This window comes from Canis lupus, chromosome 5 (assembly GCF_003254725.2).
Source record: "Canis lupus dingo isolate Sandy chromosome 5, ASM325472v2, whole genome shotgun sequence".
NCBI classification, from domain to species: Eukaryota; Metazoa; Chordata; class Mammalia; order Carnivora; family Canidae; genus Canis; species Canis lupus.
The window spans coordinates 48,113,127-48,138,130 of record NC_064247.1 but is presented as its reverse complement, the minus strand read 5'-3'; the positions used below and the strand labels follow the sequence as shown (position 1 = coordinate 48,138,130).

The 25,004-nt window shown below is 37.6% G+C and overlaps 1 protein-coding gene across 9 annotated transcripts in view; it reads left to right on the top strand.

Annotated features, from left to right (window-relative positions):
* The window catches only part of PATJ (PATJ crumbs cell polarity complex component), a 355,573-nt gene that overhangs the window by 240,385 nt on the left and 90,184 nt on the right, over positions 1-25,004 (top strand). For 7 of the 9 annotated variants that reach the window (XM_025427867.3, XM_025427865.3, XM_035715868.2 and 4 more), the window contains exons 30-31: positions 10,573-10,645; positions 23,265-23,357. In XM_025427867.3, coding sequence (XP_025283652.3) covers positions 10,573-10,645; positions 23,265-23,357 — 166 coding nt within the window. The remainder of the gene's footprint in view (positions 1-10,572; positions 10,646-23,264; positions 23,358-25,004) is intronic. The other 2 variants (XM_049110354.1, XM_049110355.1) reach the window with 1 other exon arrangement.

The following is a 25,004-nucleotide window of genomic DNA, read 5'->3' as shown; positions in this document are numbered from 1 at the left end:
TTCTGTTTTTGATATAGTGCTGCTTTGTTAGCATGAAATAAGATACTGTGGGTTTAGTGAAAGTGAATTTCCAAGTGGCAGGACAACAGTAGTCCAGAAGACAATAATGATATTTAAGTGATAGTCTAATTCAAATATATTCTCGTCACACTTGCACTTTCTTTTTGGTCTCACTTAATTTTTTAAAATTGTGAAATTTATATAACATAAAATCTACCATCTTCACTATTAAGTATGCACTTCCGTGGCAGTTAAGTATATTCATGCTCTTGTACGACCATTGCCACTATCCATCTCTAGAGCTCTTTATATCTTGTAAAATTAAAAATCTGTACCTGGTTAAAAATCAATCAATCAATCAATCCCCATTCTCTCTCCCTCTTTCCCCAGCCCCTGGCAACTATTATCTACTTTCTGTTTCTGGATTTAACTATACTAGGTACCTCATAAAAATGGAGTTATATAGCATTTGTCCTTCTCTTGCTGGCTTATTTCACTCACCATGTTTCCAGGCTCATGCACATTGTACCATGACAGAATTTCCTTTTTAATGGTGAATAATATTCCATCGTTTGTATATACCACATGTATTTACCCATTCACCTGTCAGGGGACACTTGGGTTGCTACTCCCTTTTGATTATTGTAAAGAGTGCTACTATGAACATGAGAGTGTAAATGACTTCAAGACTCTACTCTTGGGTTCTTCTGGATATATACCTAAAAGTAGAATTGCTAAACCATATAATAATTCTATTTTTAATTTTCTGAGGAGCCTTCATACTGTTTTCCATAGCAGCCATACCATAGGACGTCCTACCAGCAGTGGACAAGGCTTCCAATTTCTTCACAACCTCACCAACACTTGTTTTCAGGCTTTTGACAGTAGCCATCCTATTGGATGTGAGATGGTATCTCATTGTAGTTTTAATTTGCATTTCTCTGCTGATTAGTGATGTGGGGCATATTTTCATGTGTTTATTGGCCATTTGCATGTATTCCTTAAGAAATTTATTTTCAATGTTTTTGCCTGTTTTTTAATCAGGTTGGTTGTTTTGTTGTTGTTGGGTTGTTGGAATTCTTTATATATTCTGGATATTAAACCCTTATCAGATCTACAATTTGCAAATATTTTCTTAGGTTGCCTCTTCACTGTGTCAATTATGTCCTTTGATGCACAGAAGTTTTTCATTTTGATATAGTACAGTTTATCTATTTGTTATTGTTGTTACTGTGCTTTCAGGAAATCATCACCAAATTGAATGGCATAGAGCTTTTCCTCTATGATTTACTCTAGAGTGTTACAGTCTTAGCTCTTATGTTGAGGGATTTGACCCATTTTGAGTTAATTTTGAATGTGGTATAAGGAAAAGATCCAACTATATTATTTTGTATTTAGATATCCAGTTTTCCTAGAACCATTTGTTTTTAAAAAATTAGCTCCCCCCCCTCCATTGAATGGTCCTGGCATCCTTGCTGAAAATCACTCTACCAAATATGTGAGAGTTTATTTCAGGGCTCTCTCTTTTATTTCATTAGTCTATATGTCTCTGATTATGCTGGTACCACACTCTTTTCATTACTACAGCTTTGTAGTGAGTTTTGAAATCAGGAAGGGTGAGACCTTCAACTTTTTCTTTCTCAAGATTGTTTTGGCTGTTCAAGATCCTTTGAGATGCCATATGGATTTTAGATGGAACACATTCACTTAGAAAAGATGTAGAAATACTCCTTGGAGAGATCTCTGACTGTAATAAATGAAAAGTTAAAGCATTCTACATACATATGCCACCCATTACATCAGGTTTTCTTTTCCTTATTTATAAATTGTTGTCATGAACTCATCGTGCTTTCCTGAAGGATGTGTTCTTTTTTTTTTTTTTTTGATAAATGTGTTCTTAACGTAGCCCACGAATCTTTCCTTTGACCATAATTTGTCATGTTCTTTTAAAGGTTATATTGAAGACAGTATCTCATATTTATCCTAAGGAAGTGGTCAGTAGTTGTTGGATAAATGCTTCAAGTAACATGTTAATGAAATCATAAGAGATTTACACTTTGAATTATGGTTACAACTTTGATGGATAGGCAATACACGTATAAGTTTTTATCAACAAAGCCCTGTATATGACATGTATGTGCTTCTAAGATTGCAGTGAAGTATTCTTGCAAGAATAGAATGAAGTTACTGAGAAAAGAATGTAAATAGTTTTGAAATTCAGAGGAGGGAAAGATTACTGTTGGAGAAGTGAGTACAGCAAAAGCTATTTAATGTTACCTGGGTAGATTTACATAGGAAAGAATTGAGTTCAAACTGCTTGAACAAATTTAGTTCAAGCATTTATCAAGTACCTTCTGTATGTCAGATGCTAATAATATCATAGAGTTAAATAATAAGTTCTTTAAGAACTTCTAAGACATACAAATAAATTATTATACATCAGGCAAAAGGAGCACCTATAGAAGGAACTCTGTGATGTTGAGTTATTCAGATTGTATTTTCAGGCTTGTTTAAAGGAGTGTTTTTCATAATTGAGAAGGGAGTGATTTGGATTGATTGAAACAGAGGAAGCAGAACAAGGAAACCAAAAAGGTTACTCTTGCCATAGAAAAGACACATGAAAAGTCCATGAATTAGGATAGAGGCTATGGGACTAGAGAAAATGAGAAGAAAGAATGAAGTCCAAAATGAAACCGTCAGACTTAGTGATTTCTTTGGATATAAGGATCAAGCTGAATGAATTAATGGTAACTGAGCACTTTTGGCCACTGGAAATTTAAGCATTTGAGACTGAACATTCATGAAACCAGAAAACAATGAATGTTAACAATTGTTATTGTGCTTTAGTGCTTTGTCATTTATCTTATCTCACAACAATTCTGTTAGGAGACACTATCCCAATTTTATAGATTAAGAAACCAAGATTTTAAAAAGTTGTTTAGTATCCTACTTATATCTTAGTAATAGAATATGCACCTCTGTACCTTTGCCTAGGTTGGCCTCATTCTAGGTTTCTTGCCAGAATAGCATAGTCTTCTTACACTGCATGTAACAATTAATTTTTTAATTGGGGCATTATTTACACTCAGTCCAATAGACTCAAATTGTTCAGTTGGTTGTTTTGAGAATACAAAGCATATACCTTGGTAACCATCACACAAAACATAAATATAGTACAAATCATTCATCTAGAAACCTTCCTGGTGCTCCTTTCTCATCAATCCCTCTGGGCCCCAGAGACAACACTTACTGATTTCTGTCATCACAGATTAGTTTAAACTGTTCTTGAACTTCATGTAAATAGAATCAAACAGGATTAATTCTTTTGGTCTGGTTTCTTTCACTTTACATAATTTTTTTCAAGATTTATTCATGTGGTTAGTGTATCAATAATTTGTTTCTTCAATTACTGAGAAATATTCCAATTACTGAGAAATGTTCCAATCTGTGAACATACCATCATTTGTTAGTCCATTCTTCTGTATGTGGACATTTGGGGTGTTTCCAGTAGAAGCATGACTTTTAAAAGTAATTGTAGAATCAACTTGTATAGGACATGTATAAGTCAGGATAAACTCGGTTATGGTTCAGTGAACTTGCAGCCACATCTCAGTGGCTTGAAACAACAAAGGTTTATTGCTTTATCATGTTACATGTCCATCAGTGTTCAGCAAAGGGAGCCTCGCTGCTCACTATGATCATTAGGTACCCAAGGCAAGGTATCAACATGTATTTTTATGATTACTGAGTATTCGTTTCAAATAATAACTTTAAGGGAGAAGAAAAGGGGCTGCCTGAGTGCCTCAGTTGGTTAAGCATCTGCCTTCAGTTCAGGTCATGATCTCAGGGTCCTGGGATGGAGGCCTGCATCCGGCTCCCTGATCAGCAGGCGCCAACTTCTCCCTCACCCTCTGGCACTCCCCCTGCTTGTGCTCTCTCACATAAATAAATAAAATCTTTAAAAAAAAAAAAAAAGGGAAGAAAAGTATAAGCCAGAGAATTTATGAACAGCTCTAATTACTATCACAGAAGAGTACTGAGGGAGTTACACTCCATTGTATTTTTTACCATGCTACCCACACTATCAAACATGATGAGTATTTTAAAGCATTTTATAGTCATTATATCTATACAAGGACTAGGTAATGATGATATGACACTTGGAACTTAAATATAAAAAGTTGATAGAGGGGCGGCCCGGGTGGCTCAGCGGTTTAGCGCCACCTTCAGCCCAGGGCCTGATCCTGGAGCCGGGATCTAATCCTGCATCGGGCTCCCTGCATGGAGCCTGTTTCTCCCTCTGCCTGTGTCTCCACCTCTCTTTCTCTGTGTGTCTCTGATGAATGAATAAATAAAATCTTAAAAAAAAAAAAGTTGATAGTGTGCAAATGCAGAATCTTTCATGCTTTTTACCCTATGGAAAATTGTGAAATAGCTTTAAGAACAAATTGTGACCCAGTCTAACTTTTCCCTGTGGTGGGTCTGGGAATAACTAGCGTTGAGTATATAAGAGAAGATACATATGGCTCTGGGACAGGCTGCTAAAATGAGAAACACTGTAGGATAGTAGTTAAAAGAGTAGCTTTTAAAACCAGACTGCCGAGTTTGAATCTCAGCTCTATATTCATTAGCTTTGTGAGTTTGGTCAGTTTATTTACCTTCTATGTAAAATGAAGAAAATAATTGTAATTACCACATAGCATTGTTATGAGAATTAAATTAGTTAATCTATGAAAAGCATTTAGAACTGTGGTACATGGTAAGAACTCAAATGTTATGTTTCTGGTGACCATATTTTCCAAATCAAAGAGTTTTGTTGTGCATTCTCTGTTGCTGTGTAACAAATTACCCCCGATTTAATGGCTTACAACAACACCCATTTATTAGTTCACAGTTGGTACAATGTAGCTGGATTCTCTGCTCAGTGTATCACAAGGCAGAAATCAAGGTGTTGGCCAGGCTGAGTTCTAGTCTGGAGACTTGGAAAAAAAAAATTAGTTTTCAGGTTTATCCTAGGTGATATCTTTTAGTTGCTTGCTGATTCTCAAATGAGGACTACTCTCTCAGCTCCTACCGGCCATTCATATTCATTGTTATATGACATCCATAATCCTCAAACCAGCAGTGGTGCTAACCCCTGACTTCCTGTCTCTGACCTCCATGCATTCCTTAGGATTCATGTAAGACACCCTACTAACTGAGGACATCAGGGCACTGAAGCTCTGAGAAGTGAAATCTTCAGATTTAAAGGGCCCATGTGATTAGGTCAGGCCCAACTGATAATCTTTGCCTTACAGTCAGCTGTGCTGTATAATATAACCTAATAACCTATAACCTAGGGAAGTGAAATTGACCCTATTATATATATTATATTATATAATATAACCTAATAACCTATAACCTAGGGAAGTGAAATTGACCCTATTCTGTATGTAAACCAGGGGGCAAGAATCTTGAGAGCCGCCTTAGATTTCTACCTGGCACTAAGTACCAGTGAGTGTATTTATAACAAAATAAAATTGAAATCAAGATCTAGAATGTACAATAAAATATACGTGTATATTCTACAAACAAGAGAATGAACTGGGGGTGTTCCTAGCATCGTTTTGGGGAAAAACTAAATTGAGAGTGTAATAATTTCATTATTGTAATTATCTGTGTACTTATTTTTTAAAAGATGTTATTTATTTATTCATGAGAGACACAGAAACAGAAGAGAGAGAGAAGCAGACGCCATGCAGGGAGTCCAGTGCCGGACTCAATCTTGAGACGGCGGGATCATCCCTTGAGCCAAAACCAGAGGCTCAACCACTGAGCCACCCAGGTGTCCCAATCTGTTTACTTATTTAGCTATAGTCCTCATTGATTTCTCATATCATCAAAGGCAGGAATGAAAAAAAAAAGGCAGGAATGATGTCTTATTCATCTTTGTACCTGTAGTATAAATATTTGTTAAATAAACTAATGTATATATTCAAAACAAAATAAGAGTTATATTTTCAGTCAGTTGAATTTCAACCAATTTAAGTTAAGTGCTAACCCAGTTTAAATTAAAAGGAGAATGCAATGCATTATAAGACTGCAGAGATGTCTCAGGGACTCTTAAGAAGGAGCCATACAGCTAAGACAGAGGCAAAGGAACCAGGATGACTCCAGAGATATAACAGAAGAGACTTCTGAACCCCCTCTGTAGCCTTAAGCATTTCCATTGGTATTATCTAGATCTCTAGATCTGTTCTAAATTTTGAGTCCCTGGGAAAGAATCTGGCTGGCCCAAACTGAGACAGATGTTTGCTCCCTACATCCACTGAGGTTAAGGCAAACTGTCATTGTTATAAATTGATAGTAGATATTGCTACTCTGGCATTTTCAGGGAATCTCTGTGAGCTGGGCAGACACCCCAAGAAATGTCCATTAAGGAGGCAATACTGATAGCTCTTGGTTAGACTCAGTATACTGTTAGTAACTCATTGAAGCAGCTTGAAAACTCAGGGCATAGTTCTGAAAGTTCTGCTTCCATATCTTTTTCCTGCCTTATTAAGGTCACTTTTATTCAACAGACATTTATAGTATACCTACTGTCTGTCAGGTACCCAATTGCAAGCTTGGGGGTGTGGGGGGGATGCAGAGATAAGATCTTATTCCTGCCCTTGGAGAGGGATAAAGAGCAACACAGGCAACTTTAACAGAGCATGGCAAATACAATGATACAGACATATACATGCAGGGTTCTGTCCTCTGGAAAACTGTGTCTTACTCTTACCCATGGTGGCACTCCATTATCCCTCTCAACAGCTGTTAAAGATAATTATAAAAATACCAACAAGCAATTACAATTTCTGATTGTGTCCTGTATGGGGGGCCTGGGCCTAAGATACTTACATTAATTATATTGGAAAGGAAAGTTATAAAGCAAACATTTTACTCCTTATGAGAATCATAGGAGAGGATGGGTCAGGGAGGGGGTCCCCAGAAGTCATTCAGATTAACTGCTTATTTGAAGTATAAATTCTTTCTGTCCTTTGGCTTCCCTCTTCCTATTCATTTCTCTTTAAAATTGTCAGGTCTTTGCTTGATGTGGAGGTGTGTGAACACTCCTAGTAAGTGGATTATAAAGGATTATGAAATGTAACTTCTTAAAGCATCTTCCTTCTCTCCGTTGAGAGTAATTGTAGGTTCTCTATTCTGTGAGGTTTAAAAAAATTAATATGGAATTTAAAGGCCATTAAAGTCATACTAATTTGGAGAAAACCATTAAGTTATGAAGGGATAACTTGGCTGATTTGAAGTAACTTGGTCCAAGTAATCATGACTTTCAATAAGAATTTATGTGCAGCCATATTTTTAATACTAGTAACCTTTGAAAGTGGTATGAAAAACCATCTACTTAATTACAACCAAATATACTCTGCTCCATGAGCTCTGAATCTGGAGCGGACGAGTCCTGTTGGCTCTTAGGTCTAAGCTAGAGCTGAGTCCTATTGTGTTATTCAGTGGAAGAAAATGAATGAGAAAGGGAATCACCACTTTGAAAATACTATTACTATCCAAAGGTAACTGATTACCTCTGTGTTTGAGCAAACTGCCAAGGAATGGATTGTACTCCCTGAAAAACAATAGCCATCTCTTAATGTAATAGTACCTGCTCAAGGCATCTGTAAAACTGTTGGAAAAAAACAGATATATTCTTCATACTGTGTTACTTTATGGTTTTAGTTTTTTACCCTTTTGCTTTGGTTTGGCTCACATGGTAGATAATCCAACAACCTTAGAAGGTTAGAATAAAAAATGGTACCTAGACTTCATCTCTTTACTTATACCCTGCCTCATTCCACAAAGAGTTTACATCAGCCTAGAATTATCACAGTTCAGTTCATTTATTTTTTTAAGGTATTTATTTATTTATTTATTTATTTATTTACGAGAGATGGAGAGAGAGAGGCAGAGACACAGGCAGAGGGAGAAGCAGGCTCCATGCAGGGAGCCTGATGCAGGACTTGATCCCTGGTCTCCAGGATCAGGTCCTGGGCTGAAGGCAGGTGCTCAACCTGCTGAGCCACCCAGGGATCCCCTCAGTTCATTTAACAACTATGTTAAGTACAGACTGTTTGCCAGCACTGTTTGCCCTAGGTAATGTAAGAGAGTAGGAAGGACATGATTCCTGTCTTTGGAGTGTTTGCCATCTAGGGCAAGGCAGATTAGAAGTACACGTTCATACAGATCACTTATGTAAATTAGGAAAGACACAGAACTACAGTCTTTGTGTAGGGTGCTGTATGCATATAATGGAATTCTTGGAAGGCTTGTTTCAGGAAATGACATTTATGAAGAAATAAGGATATAAATCAGACAAAGGATTTGGATAACAAGGATACAGAGCAGAAGAGGATAAGGCTAGAAGAGTGCCCTGAGGTGGGATGGAGCTTGGCCCAGCTGAGAAATGGGAAGAAATCTTCTATAGCTGGACCTGGAGCAAAATGAAACAGAAGAGAGAACAAGAGGAAGCCAGAGCTGGGGGCTGGGTTTGATTGCTCAAGGTTTTAGCCTCCCTAACACTTGTGGACTTGATGCTAAGTGTAACAAGAAGCCATAGAAGAATTTTAAGCAGGGGATAGAAAGATAATCAGATTTATGTATTAGAACCATAATAACTGCTGGGTGAAGACTAGATTGGAGAATAGATAAGAGAAATGATGGTGAGAAATGATAGAGACATGTGGGTGGCTCAGTTGGTTGAATGTCTAGCTCTTGGTCTCAGCTCAAGTCTTAATCTCAGGGTCATGAGTTCAAGACTCACATTTGGCTTCACACTGGGGGTGTGAAGCCAAGAAAGAAAAGAAAGAAAAGAAAAGAAAAGAAAGGAAGGAAGGAAGGAAGGAAGGAAGGAAGGAAGGAAGGAAAGAAAGAAGAAAGAAAGAAAGAAGAAAGAAAGAAAGAAAGAAGAAAGAAAGAAAGAAGAAAGAAAGAAAGAAAGAAAGAAAGAAAAGAAAGAAAAGGAAAAAGAAAAAGGAAGGAAGAAGAAAAGAAAGAAAGAAAGAAAGAAAGGAAGAAAGAAAGAAAGAAGAAAAAAGAAAGAAAAAGAAAAAAAGGAAGGGAGGGAGGGAGGGATCATACTTGCCCTAAGATAGGATGGAAATAACTAGAAAGACCCAAGATACATTTTGAAGGTAGAATTAACAAGACTTCTTGATTAGATATATAGTTGAAGGGTTAGAGGTTTCAAGAATGACTACCTGGTTACTGGTTGAATAACTGGGTGTACACTGTTGACATTTACTCAAGTGAGAAGGATTGATCATAAAACCCTCTGGTGACAAAGTGGGAATAAGAAATATCCCACTCTCAAGTGGGAATATCTCTTTTATTTGAGATACTTGTAAGACATCCAGTGGAGATATAAAATAGGAGTTAGATATCAGATATTAAGCTCAGAAAAAGACCTGGACTAACTATGTGAATCTGGAAGACATCAATATATAGGTGGTCTTCTGATTTAAGGGAATAATTCACCTATGGAGGCTATTAAACTCACACTGGCGGAGAAGGATGGGTCGATTATAAATTTAATAAAGAAATGCATTTCAGGTAAAAGCAGTGATAGGATGAAAGCACTAAAGCAGGAATGGCATGGACTAATGGATCTTTTTCCAATTGATGAGAAGTAAAAAATAAGATGGACTTGGATTTTGAGTGCCCTCTCAAGTCAGGTAATGGCTATACTGGTCATATGGAGAGAGATCTGTGAGCAATCTTCATTAGATCTTTGCACACCAGGAAGAAGCATTTTATGATCTTCTTTGGTTTATATTGTGAAACCTAAAGTCATATGTCACATAAACCTTGAGATAATTATATTGGTTTTGTGTCATGAATGAATAGTAAAGGTTAGATCTCCCACAGAACCACTGCTTATCATTTGCTGGTAACGTGGAAATAGGTTCAAATAACTACAACTGGTATTCTAGGAGTTGTTCTGTGCCTGTGACCCTAGTGATGATGTCTTAGCTCCTACCATCTCTGCTTCCATTAGGATGAGGAGGAGTGGAATTAACCCACAAAGCACTGTGTGAATCTCCACTCTCCCCATCCATCACTCCTCCTCACATTATGCACCTGTGTAGGGCCTGTTGTACACATGCCATCATCCTTCATTTGGCAGAACAAAGAAGCCAAGTGAGGAGGCCAGGAACCTTTCCAGTTCAAAGAACAAAATGCTCTGGACATTAATGGGTCTAGAGGTTAAACACGGCCATTTTAAAAATTTATACTCCACAGTGGTGAAAGGGTTGATGTCTTTCCAAAATGATCCTCTGCTGCACCTGACATACTAAGAAGGATCTAGCTAACCCCTAGCATCATCATTCTCTGTCGCCGGTAACCATATTCTAGTGTCCCTGCAGTAATGCATCCGTTTTGTGCTTAATAGTGCTGCAGGTTTAAACCAGTATATATTTGCACATATTTTTATTCTAAGGTGCTTTTCGTACGTTTTCAATAGAGGGAATGGTTTTAATTTGAGCCAGAAACTTTGCATTTGCTGTGTACTGATTCTGCCTATTTTTGCATCCACAGAAATGAAGATGCAGTCAATCAGATGGCTGTTGCTCCCTTTCCAGTACCATCAAGTTCCCCGTCTTCTCTTGAGGTCAGATGGCTCCTAATTAGCATGTAGTGACTTAGATGGATTTGTCATGATTATTTTTTCCACATCTAGCATTTTTGATTTTCAGTATCTGGTATTCCAAATTCATATAATTTGTTAAATAGGGAATTTCCCTAATTAGAAAGTATTTGAGGTAGAATTAAAAGTAATACAGAGGCACCTGAGTGCCTCAGTTAAGTGTCCAACTCTTGATTTCAGCTCAGTTCATGATCTCAGGGTTATGGGATTGTACCCTGCTTCAGGCTCCTTAAGATTGTCTTTCTCCCTCTCTGTACCTTCCCCCATCCCTCTCTCTCTGCTCCCTTTCTTAAAACAAACAAACAAACAAACAAAAAACATAATATAAAATAATGTCAAACAAAACATTAAAACTTAGCATATGAATATTGCCTTCCTCAGAGTTCCTTAAAGTTTCTTCTGGATCTATAATCTGCCCTAATTGGACATTTCAAAATGTATTAGAAAAGATTATCTTTTTTTTCTTTTTTTTTTTTTTAATTTATTTGAGTCTTTGTTTAAATTCCAGTTAACCTATGGTGTAATAATAGTTTCAGGTGTATAATATAGTGATTGAACACTTCATTACATCACCTGGTGCTCATCAGAACAAGTGTGCTCCTTAATCTCACCGCCTATTTAATCCATCTCCCCATCCTATTCCCCTCTGGTAACCATCGGTATCTCTTTCTTTATGGCTTCACAACACTTTAATACCTATGATCACAAATATCTTTAAATAATTACTTTAATCTATTAATGGAGAAATTACTAGTACAAGATTGCTGTCAGACTGATCTTCTTTTAGACAGTCCTACATATAGATAGCTAACTATATAATCAAGTGTCTCCTCAGCTGAGGGAATATTACATTCTCTTTACATTTTTTATTTATTGAGTTATGTTTTTAATTCCAAAAAGAAATACATACATATTGTAACTCATCAAACCATGCAGAGTTATCAGAAGAAAAAGTTAACTTTCCTTTCCTCACCTACCTGAGGAAGTTAATATTTACTGTTTAGTATCTTTCCATACTTTTTCCTTTGCTTCTACCACAAAAATAAACCACTATATATGAATAATGTCTCCTTTCATAAAAACTCAATTGTGTAATACACATGCTTTCCATTCAACAAGCATTCATTGAGTGCACATTATGCATCAGGCAGTCTTGGGTATTAGAGACATAGGTGTGAATAAAACAGAAGACTCCTTGCTGTGGTTCAGGTTACATTCTAATAAGGAAATTAACAAATAAATAAATACACCAAGAGAATTACCAGTAGTGGTCAGTGCCTTGTGGAGAATTAAAATAGGGAATGTAGCTTGTGACTGCTTCAGTTGGTTTTAGGGAAGTCCTCTTGGACAGGTGAAATGCACACAAGATCAAAATGATCAGAAGGAGCCAGACACAAAAATAAAGGGGGAAGAGTTTTCTTTGCAGAGGGGACAGAAATAACTCTCAAGTGACAAAATGCTGGGGAGGTTGAGGGATATGGCTAGAGGCATATTGGGAGCCTGGAGAGTGGTATGGGGTGGGAGCTTTGTGAGTCAGAGTAAGAAACTTGAGTTTTAGCCTATGGGCACTCGAAGCCAGCAGAGGGCTTGTAAAGAGGAATGAGATGACTTGATGTACAGTCTCCTAGGTAGAGAATGGACTATGGGAAGGTAAAAGTAATACACTAGAAGGCGGAGACCCACGTGAGACCCATCTGCACTTAGATGAAGATTGTGGTTGGGTGTTGGAGGGAAAGAAAAGTATATTTTTTCTTGATGTTTTGGATGTTGAACCAGACTTAACTGATTAAATGTGGGAGCTGAGAAGAAATAGAATCATGAATAAATCTAGATTTTTGGCTTGAGCAATTAGGTGGATAGTGGTACCATTTATTATAGTCTATTGAAGAGTTTTCTTCAACAAGGAAGCAGAAATTAGGTTTATTTTAGATAAGTTTGAGATGTATATTCTACATCCTTCTGGAATAGATTCTAATCATTTTTTTAAAATTTTGCTTTTTTTTGTTTAGCGTAATGGCCATATTTTAATACACTCTTATACTTTTTTTTCCAACTGACAAATATTCAAGTGATTTTCCAAATGTTTTGCCAGTAAAAGAATACCAAAATAAAGATTATGAGTGTGTATGAGAGAATTATTAGGTGCTAGTGCTTTTATTTCTAGCAAAGATTTCCCACAATGTACAATTGCAGAGTCATAAACTATACACTTTTAAAATTTTCACTTATATTAACCATTTTCTGTCTGAAAAGATTGTAGTGATGGTGTTGATGCCCCACCAATAGCCATTTAGCCACAGCTTGCCAGCCCTGGGCATTTTCATTCTAATTAAGAACTAGGGTAGGGCTGCCCTGATGGCTTAGCAGTTTAGCGCCACTTCAGCCCAGGGCCTGATCCTGGAGACCTGGGATCGAGTCCCACGTCGGGCTCCCTGAATGGAGCAAGTTTCTCCCTCTGCCTGTGTCTCTGCCTTTTTCTCTCTGTGTGTCTTTCATGAATAAATAAATAAAATCTTTAAAAAAAAAAAAAAAAGAACTAGGGTAGACAGGGTGGTAGAAAGGAAGGGATCCCAGAGCCATACAGCTTCAGTTCAAAACCTCACATAGCTATATTCTAGACACATGTCCCTGAATAATACATTACCTCTTCTATCATGACTTTACTTATCTGTAGGGAGGTAACAATAGTTTTGCTTCATAGAGTTGTTAAGATTAAATCTTGTGCCTGACACATGGTAGCTACTCAGTAAGCACTACTACTTAATTCTTAATTTTTTTGTCTTTATAGAATGTCATATAAATCTTTTGGAGGGAGTAGGGGGAGGATAAGGGGAATCATTTTAGAATAATGTTTTAAAAGATTTTATTTATTCATGAGAGACACACAGAGAGAGAGGCAGAGACATAGGCAGAGGGAGAAGCAGATTTCCTGCGAGGAGCCCAATACAGGATTCGATCCCAGGACCCTGGGATCACAACCTGAGCCAAAGGCAGACACTCAACCACTGAGCTACCCAGGTGCCCCTAGAATAATTTTTTTCTATAGTATTGTTAGTTATGAATATTCCCAACAAAATAGCTCCTTGGAACTGAATTTTAAGGGAGTGATTGAATTTTGCAAGTGTCTACTATGTCAAACACTGTCTTATAGGCCTTCAAAATGTGTTCTCATGTCCCACTTACATCCAAGCCTTCGAAAGACAGTATTATTATTTCCACATTACAGAAGGGGTCTAGAGAGGCTAAATAGTATGTCCATATGCTCAGAGCTGCTTCATCTGCACCTAGGATTGTTACCACCAGACATTCATGGACTTGTAAAGAGCGAATGAAATAATATATATAAAGCATTTAGTACAGCTCACGGCACAAAGTAAATGTTCAAGAAATGTAAACTATTTATTTCTTCAAATATTTAAGTATGTTTAACTCAAACTTTTAAGTATATTATACATTATCTATTGTTTTCATTTTTTTAATTGCTAACTACAGAAATGGGTTCTAGTCATTCAGTCATCAGTGAAAAATAAAATTTTTATCATATTACAATTGAGTATACCAATCGAATTATCTTACAAAGAGGGTTTTTAGTTTTTCTCTGGATTTTTGGCCTCCAACCACTGCCACCAAATGATGAGTGATACCTCCCCTATGGGTGGTATGTGAAGTCTATAGGTATGCTGTAGTCTCCTGTCCATTTCCTTATCCCTTCCCACTGACCTGTGTGACCCTCTCACTAGGCCTTTTCCTTCCTCACTTGTTTCTAGTAAGTACTTAAGCATAACTCATATCAGACATATTGCTGAAAGCACTCGCCCATTTAAATCATAACCAAATAGATGAAATACAGCCCTGTCATTATTAATTTGGGCCTGATGATAGTTCAGCACATTGAATAGCACTATTATTATATACTAATGGGATGTCATATTCATTCCCTTATTGAACAGATATCTATTGAGCCCTTATTATATGTTGGGTACCATTTTAGATACCAAGAATATGGCAGAGATCAAAATCACTTCATGCAGTCATGTGCTAGCAGAGTGAACAAGGTAATAGGACAATGAACAAGAAGTCTGAAGATGTGGGTTCTCGTTTTAGCTCAACCAGTTACCTGTTGGGCATATGACCTTGTCAAGGTAGTTGCCCTCTCAGAGTCTTGCTTTTTCTGTGAAGCCACATTCATAACCTCCCCTGTGTGTGTCAGCAGGTAGTTATGAGGATCAAGCACTAAATGTAGGTTAAAGTATTTTATAATCCATGTAGCTATATACATACATAAGGGATTATTAGCATTTCTGCTGCTATGCTCTTGGTAATTGTAATGCTGGGGCAGCTGTATGGTACAGTGATTAAGAACATAAACTTGGGAGTCGGACAGATCCGAGTCCTAATCTTTGTTCTGCCATTTACTAGCAGAGTGAACTTGAGCCAGTTAAGCACTATAAGCTTCCATTTCCTAACATTTGGGGCGGATGAGGGGGGGGGGTGATAATAATTAATTCTATGGATTTGTTAGAAGAATTGAATCAGGTTTATAAAACGCTTAGTATTATTCTTGGCACACAGTAAAAACTCATTTTAGTTTGTGATTATACTTATATTATTACAGTCCTCTAGCAAAACTCCCAGCCTCCAGCATCTTCCATTTTCACCAGTTATTTTCTTCCTATATTACTATATTTGTCCTCTTGCTCAAAAACCTTTTATACCTCTTGCCTAGCACATCTTTGTTTCAGAATCCTTGTTTCAGGGTTAGAATTAGGGCTTTGTATTTACCTCCCTAACTTTTAATCAGCTTTTTTTTTTTTTTTTATCATTAATGCATAATAAAGCCCTAGACACTACATGTATCTGTTGACCACCCCCCCACACACATCCACATACACACATTTTGGTCTTTATTAATTCACAACCAGTAATTCCTCGAAGGATTATTTTTGAAAGATTCCAAGTTTTCTATTCAAAATGAGTAACATAGGGGCTTCTGGGTGGCTCAGGTCATGACCTCAGGGTCCTAGAATCAAACCCCGCTTCAGGCTCTCTGCTCAGTTCCTGGGGGAGGGGAGTTGTCTGCTTCTCCCTCTCCCTTTGCCCCTCCCCCCCACTCATGTGCTCTATTTCAAATAAATAAAATCTTTTTAAAGAATGAATAAAATAATGCATAGCACATAGAATATAGTAAATATTCAAATGTGAGATATTATTATGACCAATTTTATCCCACATTAGTAATCTTAACTCCCTTCATAGTTAAGTAATATTCATGGTTCATTTAAAAAGTAAAAATTGTCCTTTCTGTGACGTCACCTGGGCCTTATAGAAGTGAGGGACCCTTTTCTAAAACATGGGGTGAGCTATATTTAAGCTTTTCTACTGTATCCCTTGATGCTTCATTTCAGTGCTGGATACTTCTTACTGATTTAACTTATTCTGCTATTTATTTATCAAATATCCACTTTGTAGATCATATACATAGTGTCTTACCTCAAAGAACTTCAACTCTTATAAGGAAAATAAGACATGTATATTACTAAAACAAGGGTGTCCTAAGAGATAAAGCCTTAAGAGAAGTTCAGAGGAGATGAATAATTATTTCCTGGTAAGAAAATAGCTATTTCTGACAGGTAGATTGGATTTTAAAATATGAATATGGTTAGGTAAAAATGTGGGAATAGCACAAGCAAAAACACGGAAATAAGAAAAATCAGGATGTGAGATGGGGAGAAGAATCTAAGAGTATGTAAAAGAGAGTAATAGAAAATGAGGTTTGAAAAATAAATGGAGGTCAAATGAGAGAGACCTGAATTTAAATCTCAGAAGGTTAGAATTTCATGTATTTGGCACTTAGAGCTGTTGAAGGCATTTGAACAATGAAATAGTCTAATCAGAGCTCTCCTTCAGGTAGGTTTGTCTAATAGCAACGAGAAGGATTTCTCGGAGAGGGAAACCCAATTAGGAAGCCACTGCTGTGGTCTTATAAGAGGTTCTCAAGTCTCAAGTACACTTGGGTTGCAAGATATTTATTCCATTCCTTGACAAGGTAGGATAAATCTTTTAGAATATCTTTATAGAAGCAAGCAACTTCATTTTTTTCTTTCCCTCAGAAGTTGTGCTTTTTTGAATACTAAGTGAGATGAGGCAGGCCTCATAAAGAATGGACAGGTTGATTACCCAGGGAGTGCTATTAGCATAATTCCCATTTTACCTTTAATTGTGCACTGCCTTCCTGGAATTCTGAGTAGCCTAGAAAATTTGCTCATGATGGGGGTAGAGAAAGAAATTCAATTTGTCACATCCAGTCAACATGACTTACAGAAAGAAATATTTGAATTTAAGCTGGCAATGAAATGAATAAATCATCCTGTGGTTTTTTTTGCAAGAGAGCATTGGGTTTAGGAAAAATGGGAATGATAAAATTTAAACCAATAAAAGGTTTTTTATTTTTTTTTTAAGAAACTTTTGATATATCAAGGAGGTATGGTTGCCGTTTTGTTTTTAATTAGCTTAGTAAAACCTTTAAAGGAAAATAGTTGTATATACTGTATATACTGTTTCATCACGTTAAATGAGGAAAGAGTAGTGAACAACACTATGGAGCATATAACTGGTCAGAGGTGTGGTTTTTCCAATCCTCAGTAACATCCTTAACTAAACTTCTATTGATAACCTGCTTTCTTTTTTTTATATATAAGATTTATTTATTTAGAGAGAGAGAGAGCAAGAGTGAGCATGAGTAGGAGGAGGAATAGAGGTAGCAGGAGAAGCAAACTCCTTGCTGAGTGCAAAGCCCGACACAGAGCTTGATCCCAGGACCCTGAGATCATGACCTGAGCCTAAACCAAGAGTCAGGTGCTTAACCAACTGAGCCACCCAGGCGTCTCTGATAACCTGCTTTCAAATAAAAACATAAATTCCTGGTCTCAAGTTTTCTAGTTGGGGAAAACTATAGGTAAGTAGTGAGTGGTATGAAAAAATTAAATAGTATAAAAATAAAAACTATCACCACTTATCATCACTTCATGTAGATTTTGAGGAGCCCAGGGGAGGGAATTTAGGACTTCCTGAAGGTTTAGGAGGGACTTCTCTGAGGATTGAATAGCATTTCTTACCAACTTTTTTTTGTGTGTGTGTGTGTAAAGTCTGTATTAAGTATACAGTGCTTTATTCATCTTTAAAACATAATTCACCACAGAAGCTACTGTCTGTGGTCTTCATGGGGAAAGGTCATTGTCCTTGAGCAGACTTCACTGCATGGGCAGCTTTGGACAGGTGGTTTGAGGATCAGCAAGAAAGGAAGGGAACACCCAGCTATCCAAATGAGCTGAATCATCTTGGGTGTCACTGTGCCACCATCCATCAGCCAGATGGTCTTCAAACCACTGTGATACAATTGTGCTTTGGAAGTCATGCTTGCTGACCTACTTTCCTCTTCCCATCCCTGACTGATTCCTGATTTCTGAGCTCCTGGTCAGCAGGGTGTTTTAAAGGTTTGCCTAACTAACACATGTGAGCCATTCTGTTCTCAGAACAGAACCTACTTTGTTTTGTTCTGTGCCTCACTGAAGCATGAAAACTCTTCTATAAGCAGTAGCTCTCCTAGGAAAGCACATGCTTTATTGCTAACCTCTCTCAATTCCAACTTCCTGTTTTACCTGACTCCTCTCCATCTGGATTTTGACTTCAAACCTTCCTCTGTGGAACCATCTCAAACCAAACCAGTAACTAAAAACAGAGGAAAAGCTTTAGAAGGGGTTCATGGTGTAAAACAAAAAATAAAAAAAAAAGAAAGAAAAAAAATAGAAGGAGTTCATGGTACAGTTATAAAGAGCATTGACTTTGAAATCTGAGGGAGGGCACCTGGGTGGCTCAATGGTTGAGCATCTGCCTTTGGTTCAGATCGCATTCCTGGGCTTCTGGGATCAAGTCCTGCATCGGGCTCCCCACAGGGAGCCTGCTTCTCCCTCTGCCTATGTCTCTGCCTCTGATGAATAAATAAACAAAATCTTTAAAAAAAATTAATAAAATAAAATGAGAGGGACCTAGGATGAATATAAAGAAGGGTCAGACAAAGGAAATGAATGAGGCACAGATGTTGGATTCAAGAATCTTTCAGCCTCACAGGAAGATCAATTCCATACATACGTAATTAGAATACAAATGAGATGATAAATGACATAGGAAGTTCAGGTAAAATGTTAAGTGAGGTTAGAAGAAGAGATGTCTTCTAGCTAAGGAGAAGGAAAGGATTTATGGAGTAAGTGACATTTGAGACACTTTGTGTGATAATACTGTAGATACAGATGTAAAGGGTATTCTTTTTTGTTTTTATTCCCATTTTAAAAGATATACAGACCATTTGTAACCTAGGCTCCCTTGCCCATATTTTCTTACATTTTTCAAAGGTGAAGCATCAAACAATTGGTTTCTCCCCGACCTCAGTATTCATTTTATAAAGACCAAGAACCTCACTTCTATATTCCCATAGCTGAGAAACATAAAAGATGCCTCTGACTTATTTAAACAGCACTTTGCTTTCCCCAACAAGATAGATGCATAATTAGATGACTGACATCAGCTGACCACCATCCTGGTGAAAATCTCTCATTTGGGATCAGAGGAGTTCTCTATGTATTTGTTCTATAATTGAATGTGCTGCAGTTACAAACATTGACTGTCTCAAAGCCTCAGTTGGATAGCATAGCCCCTCCAAGGCTTTTTCGGGACTCACCACAGGTTACAGAAGCAGACACATGAAGGATTTGGAGCATTAAAGGTTTCCCATAGATTAAGTACTGTTTTTTTGTTTTTTTTTTAAGTACTGGTTTTTAAAAGTGTAATTCGGGGGACCTGGGTGGCTCAGTCGGTTAAGTGTTTGCCTTTGGCTCAGATCATGTTCTCAGGGTCCTGGGATCTAGTCCCACATCGAGCTCCCTGCTCAACAGGGAACCTGCTTCCCTCTCTTCCTCTGCCTGCCTCTCCCCCTGCTTGTGCTCTCTTTCTGTGTCAAAATAAATAAATAAAATCTTTAAAAAATATGTGTAATTCATTTCTTCTGAATTTTTCTGTCTTTAGAACTTAACCACTATCTAAGACGCTGAAAACCTATATATTCTCAGGCTTTGTTTCTTAACTTGGGCATGTTTATTTCATTTGGTGATTTCTTCATTACCCAAATTCACTGAGAAGAGGATGTTCTACTTAATGAAATTTTCTGGTTAACAAATGCTATAACAGTGTTTAATGTTCTGATGGTCTGATGATGATTTTTTTTTTTAAGATTGTGAATCCTGGGGACACCTCTGGTGTCTCAGTGGTTGAGTGTCTGCCTTTAGTTCACGGCGTGGTCCCAGGGTCCTGAGATCGAGTCCCACATCGGATTCCCAACAGGGGTCCTGCTTCTCCCTCTATCTGTGTCTCTGCTTCTCTGTCTCTCATGAATAAATAAATGAAATCTTTAAAAAAAAAAAAAGATTCTGAATCCTGTTTTCTATAAAATTAGTTATCAACCCTCAGTGCTGACAGGGAACAAAGAGAGAAAAGAAACAAGAGCATCATTTACTTAGGGCCTACAGCATAGTTAACAAGAACAGGACCTTTAATGTCAGTCTTTCCTACTTTGAATCCTGGGTTCACTCTCACTAGCTAGGCAAGTTAATTTAAAATGTATCATTTTCCCATCCATTAATTGTTTTGTTGTTGTTTTTTAGAAAACAATTTTTTTAAAGATTTATTTATTCATGAGAGACACAGAGAGAGAGGCAGAGACACAGGCAGAGGGAGAGGCAGTCTCCTAGCAGGGAGCCTGATGTGAGACTCAATCCCGGATCCTGGGATCACGCCCTGAGCCGAAGGCAGATGCTCAACCACTGAGCCACCCAGGCATCCCCCCATCCATGAATTGGAATGAGATTGGTACATACTTATGTAGGGTTGTTACGAAGACTACACAAAACAGAGGATGGATAAAGAACCTGTCTCGACAAAAAGCTGGAAACAAATTAATTGCACCTGGTGTTGTGCTACTAGACATTTTGCATGTTAATATATTAATCTTCAAGCCAACCTGATAGGGTAGTATTTTTAATCTGATTCTTTTATCTGTGCTTCAAAAATAAGTACTCAGAACCTTGCTGAAAGTCAAACAATTCTATGCGGTAAAGTTGAGATTTGAACCTGGATCTGACCAATTTAACATCTATGCTTTTTTTTTAAGTTTATTATTATTATTTTTAGCACTATGCTTTTTTTTTAAGTTTATTATTATTATTTTTAGCAATCTCTACACCCAATGTGGGGTTCCAACTCATGACTCTGAGATCAAGTTGCATGCTCTTCTGACTAAGCCAGCCAGGCGCCCCTATGCTGCTTTCTTTGTTAGATTTTTTTTTCTTTTAGATATTTCTCATAGCTCTCCTTTATTTTCTTAAACTTGCAATAATACATGCGGATTCTTCTGTAATCAAACAGTACAGAAATAACTAATGCATCTCCCCATTCTTTAATACTATTCCCCAGAAGTAAGCAATTTGAAAAATTTGTCCTATATGCTGACAAATATTTTCCTGCATGTGTATCTATATGTGTGTATATTTTGTATCCTTTTTTCTGAAAAGATTGCTCAAACCTACATTCTTACAGTGGCATGTAAAAGTTCCTCTTTCTCTACAACATTATCAATACTGAATGCTCTCTTTCTATTCTCTTGTTCATTTGATAGATGAAAGGACACAATATCTTTGCTTCAGTTTGCACTACTTAATTATAAACGAGATTGAATGTCCCCAAATCAAAACTAATTTCTCTATACAATCCCACTAAATTTGTAGTAATCCCAAAATGGTAGTAATTTAATATGAAAATCCAAATAAACACAATGTAGATACTCCATTTATCATCCTTATTCTCCCGTATGTTGCCTCAGGAAGTAAACTTCTGATTTTTTTTTTTTTGTAAACTTCTGATTAATTAATATACCATTTAATGTTACAATTGAATTGGGGAGATACTGAATGTGTTTTTTAGAGAGAGGGAATGTACATGGTGGGTACAAAGGGAGAGGGAGAGGATCTCAGGCAGATTCCCTGCTGAGCATGGAGCCTGATGCAGGGCTCTGTCCCAAGATCCTGAGATCATGACCTGAGCTGCAGTCAAGAGTTGGATGCTTAATGGACTGAGCCACCTAGGTGCCCCTGTTTTGGAATTTTAATGGGGGTTATTCTTGTAGGATGTCTTATTTATATTAAATAAAACAACTATTCCATTCATTGGTTCAGCCAGGATTTGTCCAGTGTTTCCTATGTACCACACATAGTTCTAGGTACTTGAGTTTCAGAAATAAACAGGATAAATAAGTGTCTTATCTCAAGTAGTTTAATCTTGCACAGAAGATAAACAAGCATCTCTGAAAGTTTTAGCTAGAGGGAATAGAATAGCTAACTTGCTGAAACAGTAAATTTTTTAGCTCCCACGTGAAGGCTGCTAAGAATAAGACTGTACTTCGGGTCAGGTTGATGCAGCGGCCCAGTTTGCCATCAGAGTCAGATTTTTCCATCTCTACCTTTGCTCTGTCATTCAGTGTCAGATTCATCTCATGACTGGTTTCCTCAGATCCGTGAGATTGTTGCCCATGGCAATTTGAGCTTCATGCTTTCTTGTTAATTTGGGAGGTGGGGGGACTTCTTCTGGTTCTCTTAAGACCAAGAAGGATGGGGCATCTGGCTGGCTTGGTCTGTGGTGCACATGACCCGTGGTCTAGGAATTGTGAGTTCAAGCCCCGTGTTGGGTGTAGAAATTACTTAAAAAATAAAAATCTTAGAAGCCCCTGAGTGGCTTAGTCAGTTAAGCATCTGCCTTTGGCTCAGGTCATAATAATTGGGGTTCTGGAATCAGGCCCACATAGGGCTCCCTACTCAGCAGGGAGTCTGCTTCTCCCTCTCTCTCTGTCCCTCCCCCTGCTCATGCTCTCTCTCTCTCTCAAATAAATAAATAAATAATTTAAAAATATAAAAATAAAAATATTTTTTACAAAAACCAAGGAAGAACTTTTCTAGAAGTCTCTTTACATCTCATTGAGGAGAACTGGATCACATCCATTCCTGACAAAGTCATTGACAAAAAGAGTGTGATTAGGGCACTTGGGTGGCTCACTTGGGTTAGGCATCTGCCTTTGGCTCAAGTCATGATCCTGTGTCCTGGGATTGCTTCTCCCTTTGCCTCTGTCCCTACTTGTGCGCTCTCTCTCTCTCTCTCTCTCTCTCAAATAAATAAATAAAATCTTAAAAAAAAAAAAGAGTGGGATTAACCATAAGACAGGCAGGTCCAATATTGGAACAGAGAATAGGAATCAGCTTTTCTTAAGCCATATCTGTAAGCAGCAGGAACAGATCCCCGGGTGGGGTGGGGGGAGGTTGTGGGGATGGCCTTCTAGTGGAAAGAAAGAAAAAAGGAATAGCCGCTAGAGAAGAAAGAGTATCTACAACAATAATAAAACAAGCAGTTGTGATTAAGTATCTATATAGTTCTGGGCAGTGTGAGTGAGGAATAACATCTTTACGGTTTTCTTCCTAATGCCCCGTAGGATCAGAGTGGTACCGAGCCTGTTAGCAGTGAGGAAGATGGGAGTCTTGAAGTTGGTATTAAACAATTGCCTGAAAATGAAAGCTCCAAACTGGTGAGAATCTTGGGTGTTTTTCAACCAATGTTCTTTTTTTAAAAGTGTATCATTTATATTTTGTACCACCATGGAAAGGATCAACTTGCATCGTTGTTTGCTTCTCTAGAAATCTTGATCTCTGAGCTAGTAGAAGCTTTTCCATATGGAGTGACCCATTAATTCCAACAAAGAGCATATTCTCGTATTTTCTTCACACTTGAATTGTGCTGTCTGGAACAAAAGAAGCAATTTCTCTTTTAATCTTGTTTAATATTGGGTTTCTTTAAGGGTAGGGTCCCTAAAGGCATAGAAAAAGATGTTAAATATATTCCACTAATTCATAGTAAAATAATAAAAGATGGTTAAGCTTACTGAGGGGCTGGAGCATTAGAAGAGAGTTAGTTTTTGTTGTTCTTATTTTTTAAGTAACTGTTATTTTTTAGTAATCTCTACATCCAGCATGGGTCTCGAACGCAAAATCATGAAATCAAGAGTCACATACTTTTTCGACCTGATCCAACTAGTTGCTCCAAAGAGAGTCAGTTTTAGAGAATGCTCCCTCCTTACATCTTTAAGTGCTTGATATTTTATTTCATACTTATTGTGTACTGGGTACTGTGCTGTATGCTACATTCATTTCCTAATCCTTATAATGCAGGTGATAATACCTTTCTTTTACATACAAAGAAACCAAAGGCTCATGATGGTCACTAACTTGCGAGAGGCCACTCACTAGAATTTGGTAGACCTGGAGATTCCCGCCTACTGCCACCACCACCCCGCCCAACCCCCCTACCCCACCCCCCACCCTGGCCCCATTCAGTCTGACTCCCATGCCTAATTCACCATCCATCTTTTTGTTTTGCAGCCTTGTACTTACAGGGTTAGACTACAACTTCTAGAAATAAATGTGGGCTTTTTTTCTCTTTATTTCAAAATGTCTTACAAATCTCAGAGAATTATCACTTGGGAGGGTCACCCTGATTTTATGGCAACACAGAATTGTTCATTATACTTCAGGGAGTTTGAGAAATCATTTATCTTCTTTCAACTTGCAGAAAATGTTTATTGGGACTGTCTTAGATTCTGTGTCCTAGAAAAGAAACTTATTCTTTCAGGCTGAGGGAAGAGGACATTTCACCAAAAGTGGAAATGACAATGGGCTATACCTTGACATATTGCAAATGGGACCCAAGAACCCTAGTGTCAAGAACACTGGGACTAGTGGGTTGTAACCATTGTTCTTGAACAAGATGTTCCACGGTTACACTGTTCCCTTTCTAAAAAATTGAACAGCATTTTACATAGATGGGGAATGAGTAACATCAACAAAGTTTGAACTCACAGCTCCTTCATTTAAAAACACTATTAACTTGGTTTTGGGGGGCGCTGTATCTCCATAGATAGGTTAGGGAAAAGTCTTATAAAGGAATAGGGTTTTGTCAGTAGGGGCTTCCAACACAGTCTATAGAGGAAATGGTTAAAAGGGTGAGAACACTTCCTTGCTTGCTAGAAGATTCTGGTAGTCCAAAGAGATTCACTTGTAGGCTACAGACAAAGCCATCCATTACCCATTGCTGTTCCCAAGAAAGCAATTCCAGTAATGGGGCTCCAAGTGTCAAGACAATTGAAGGGTCTCACCCTCAGGCAGAGGACTTGAAAAAC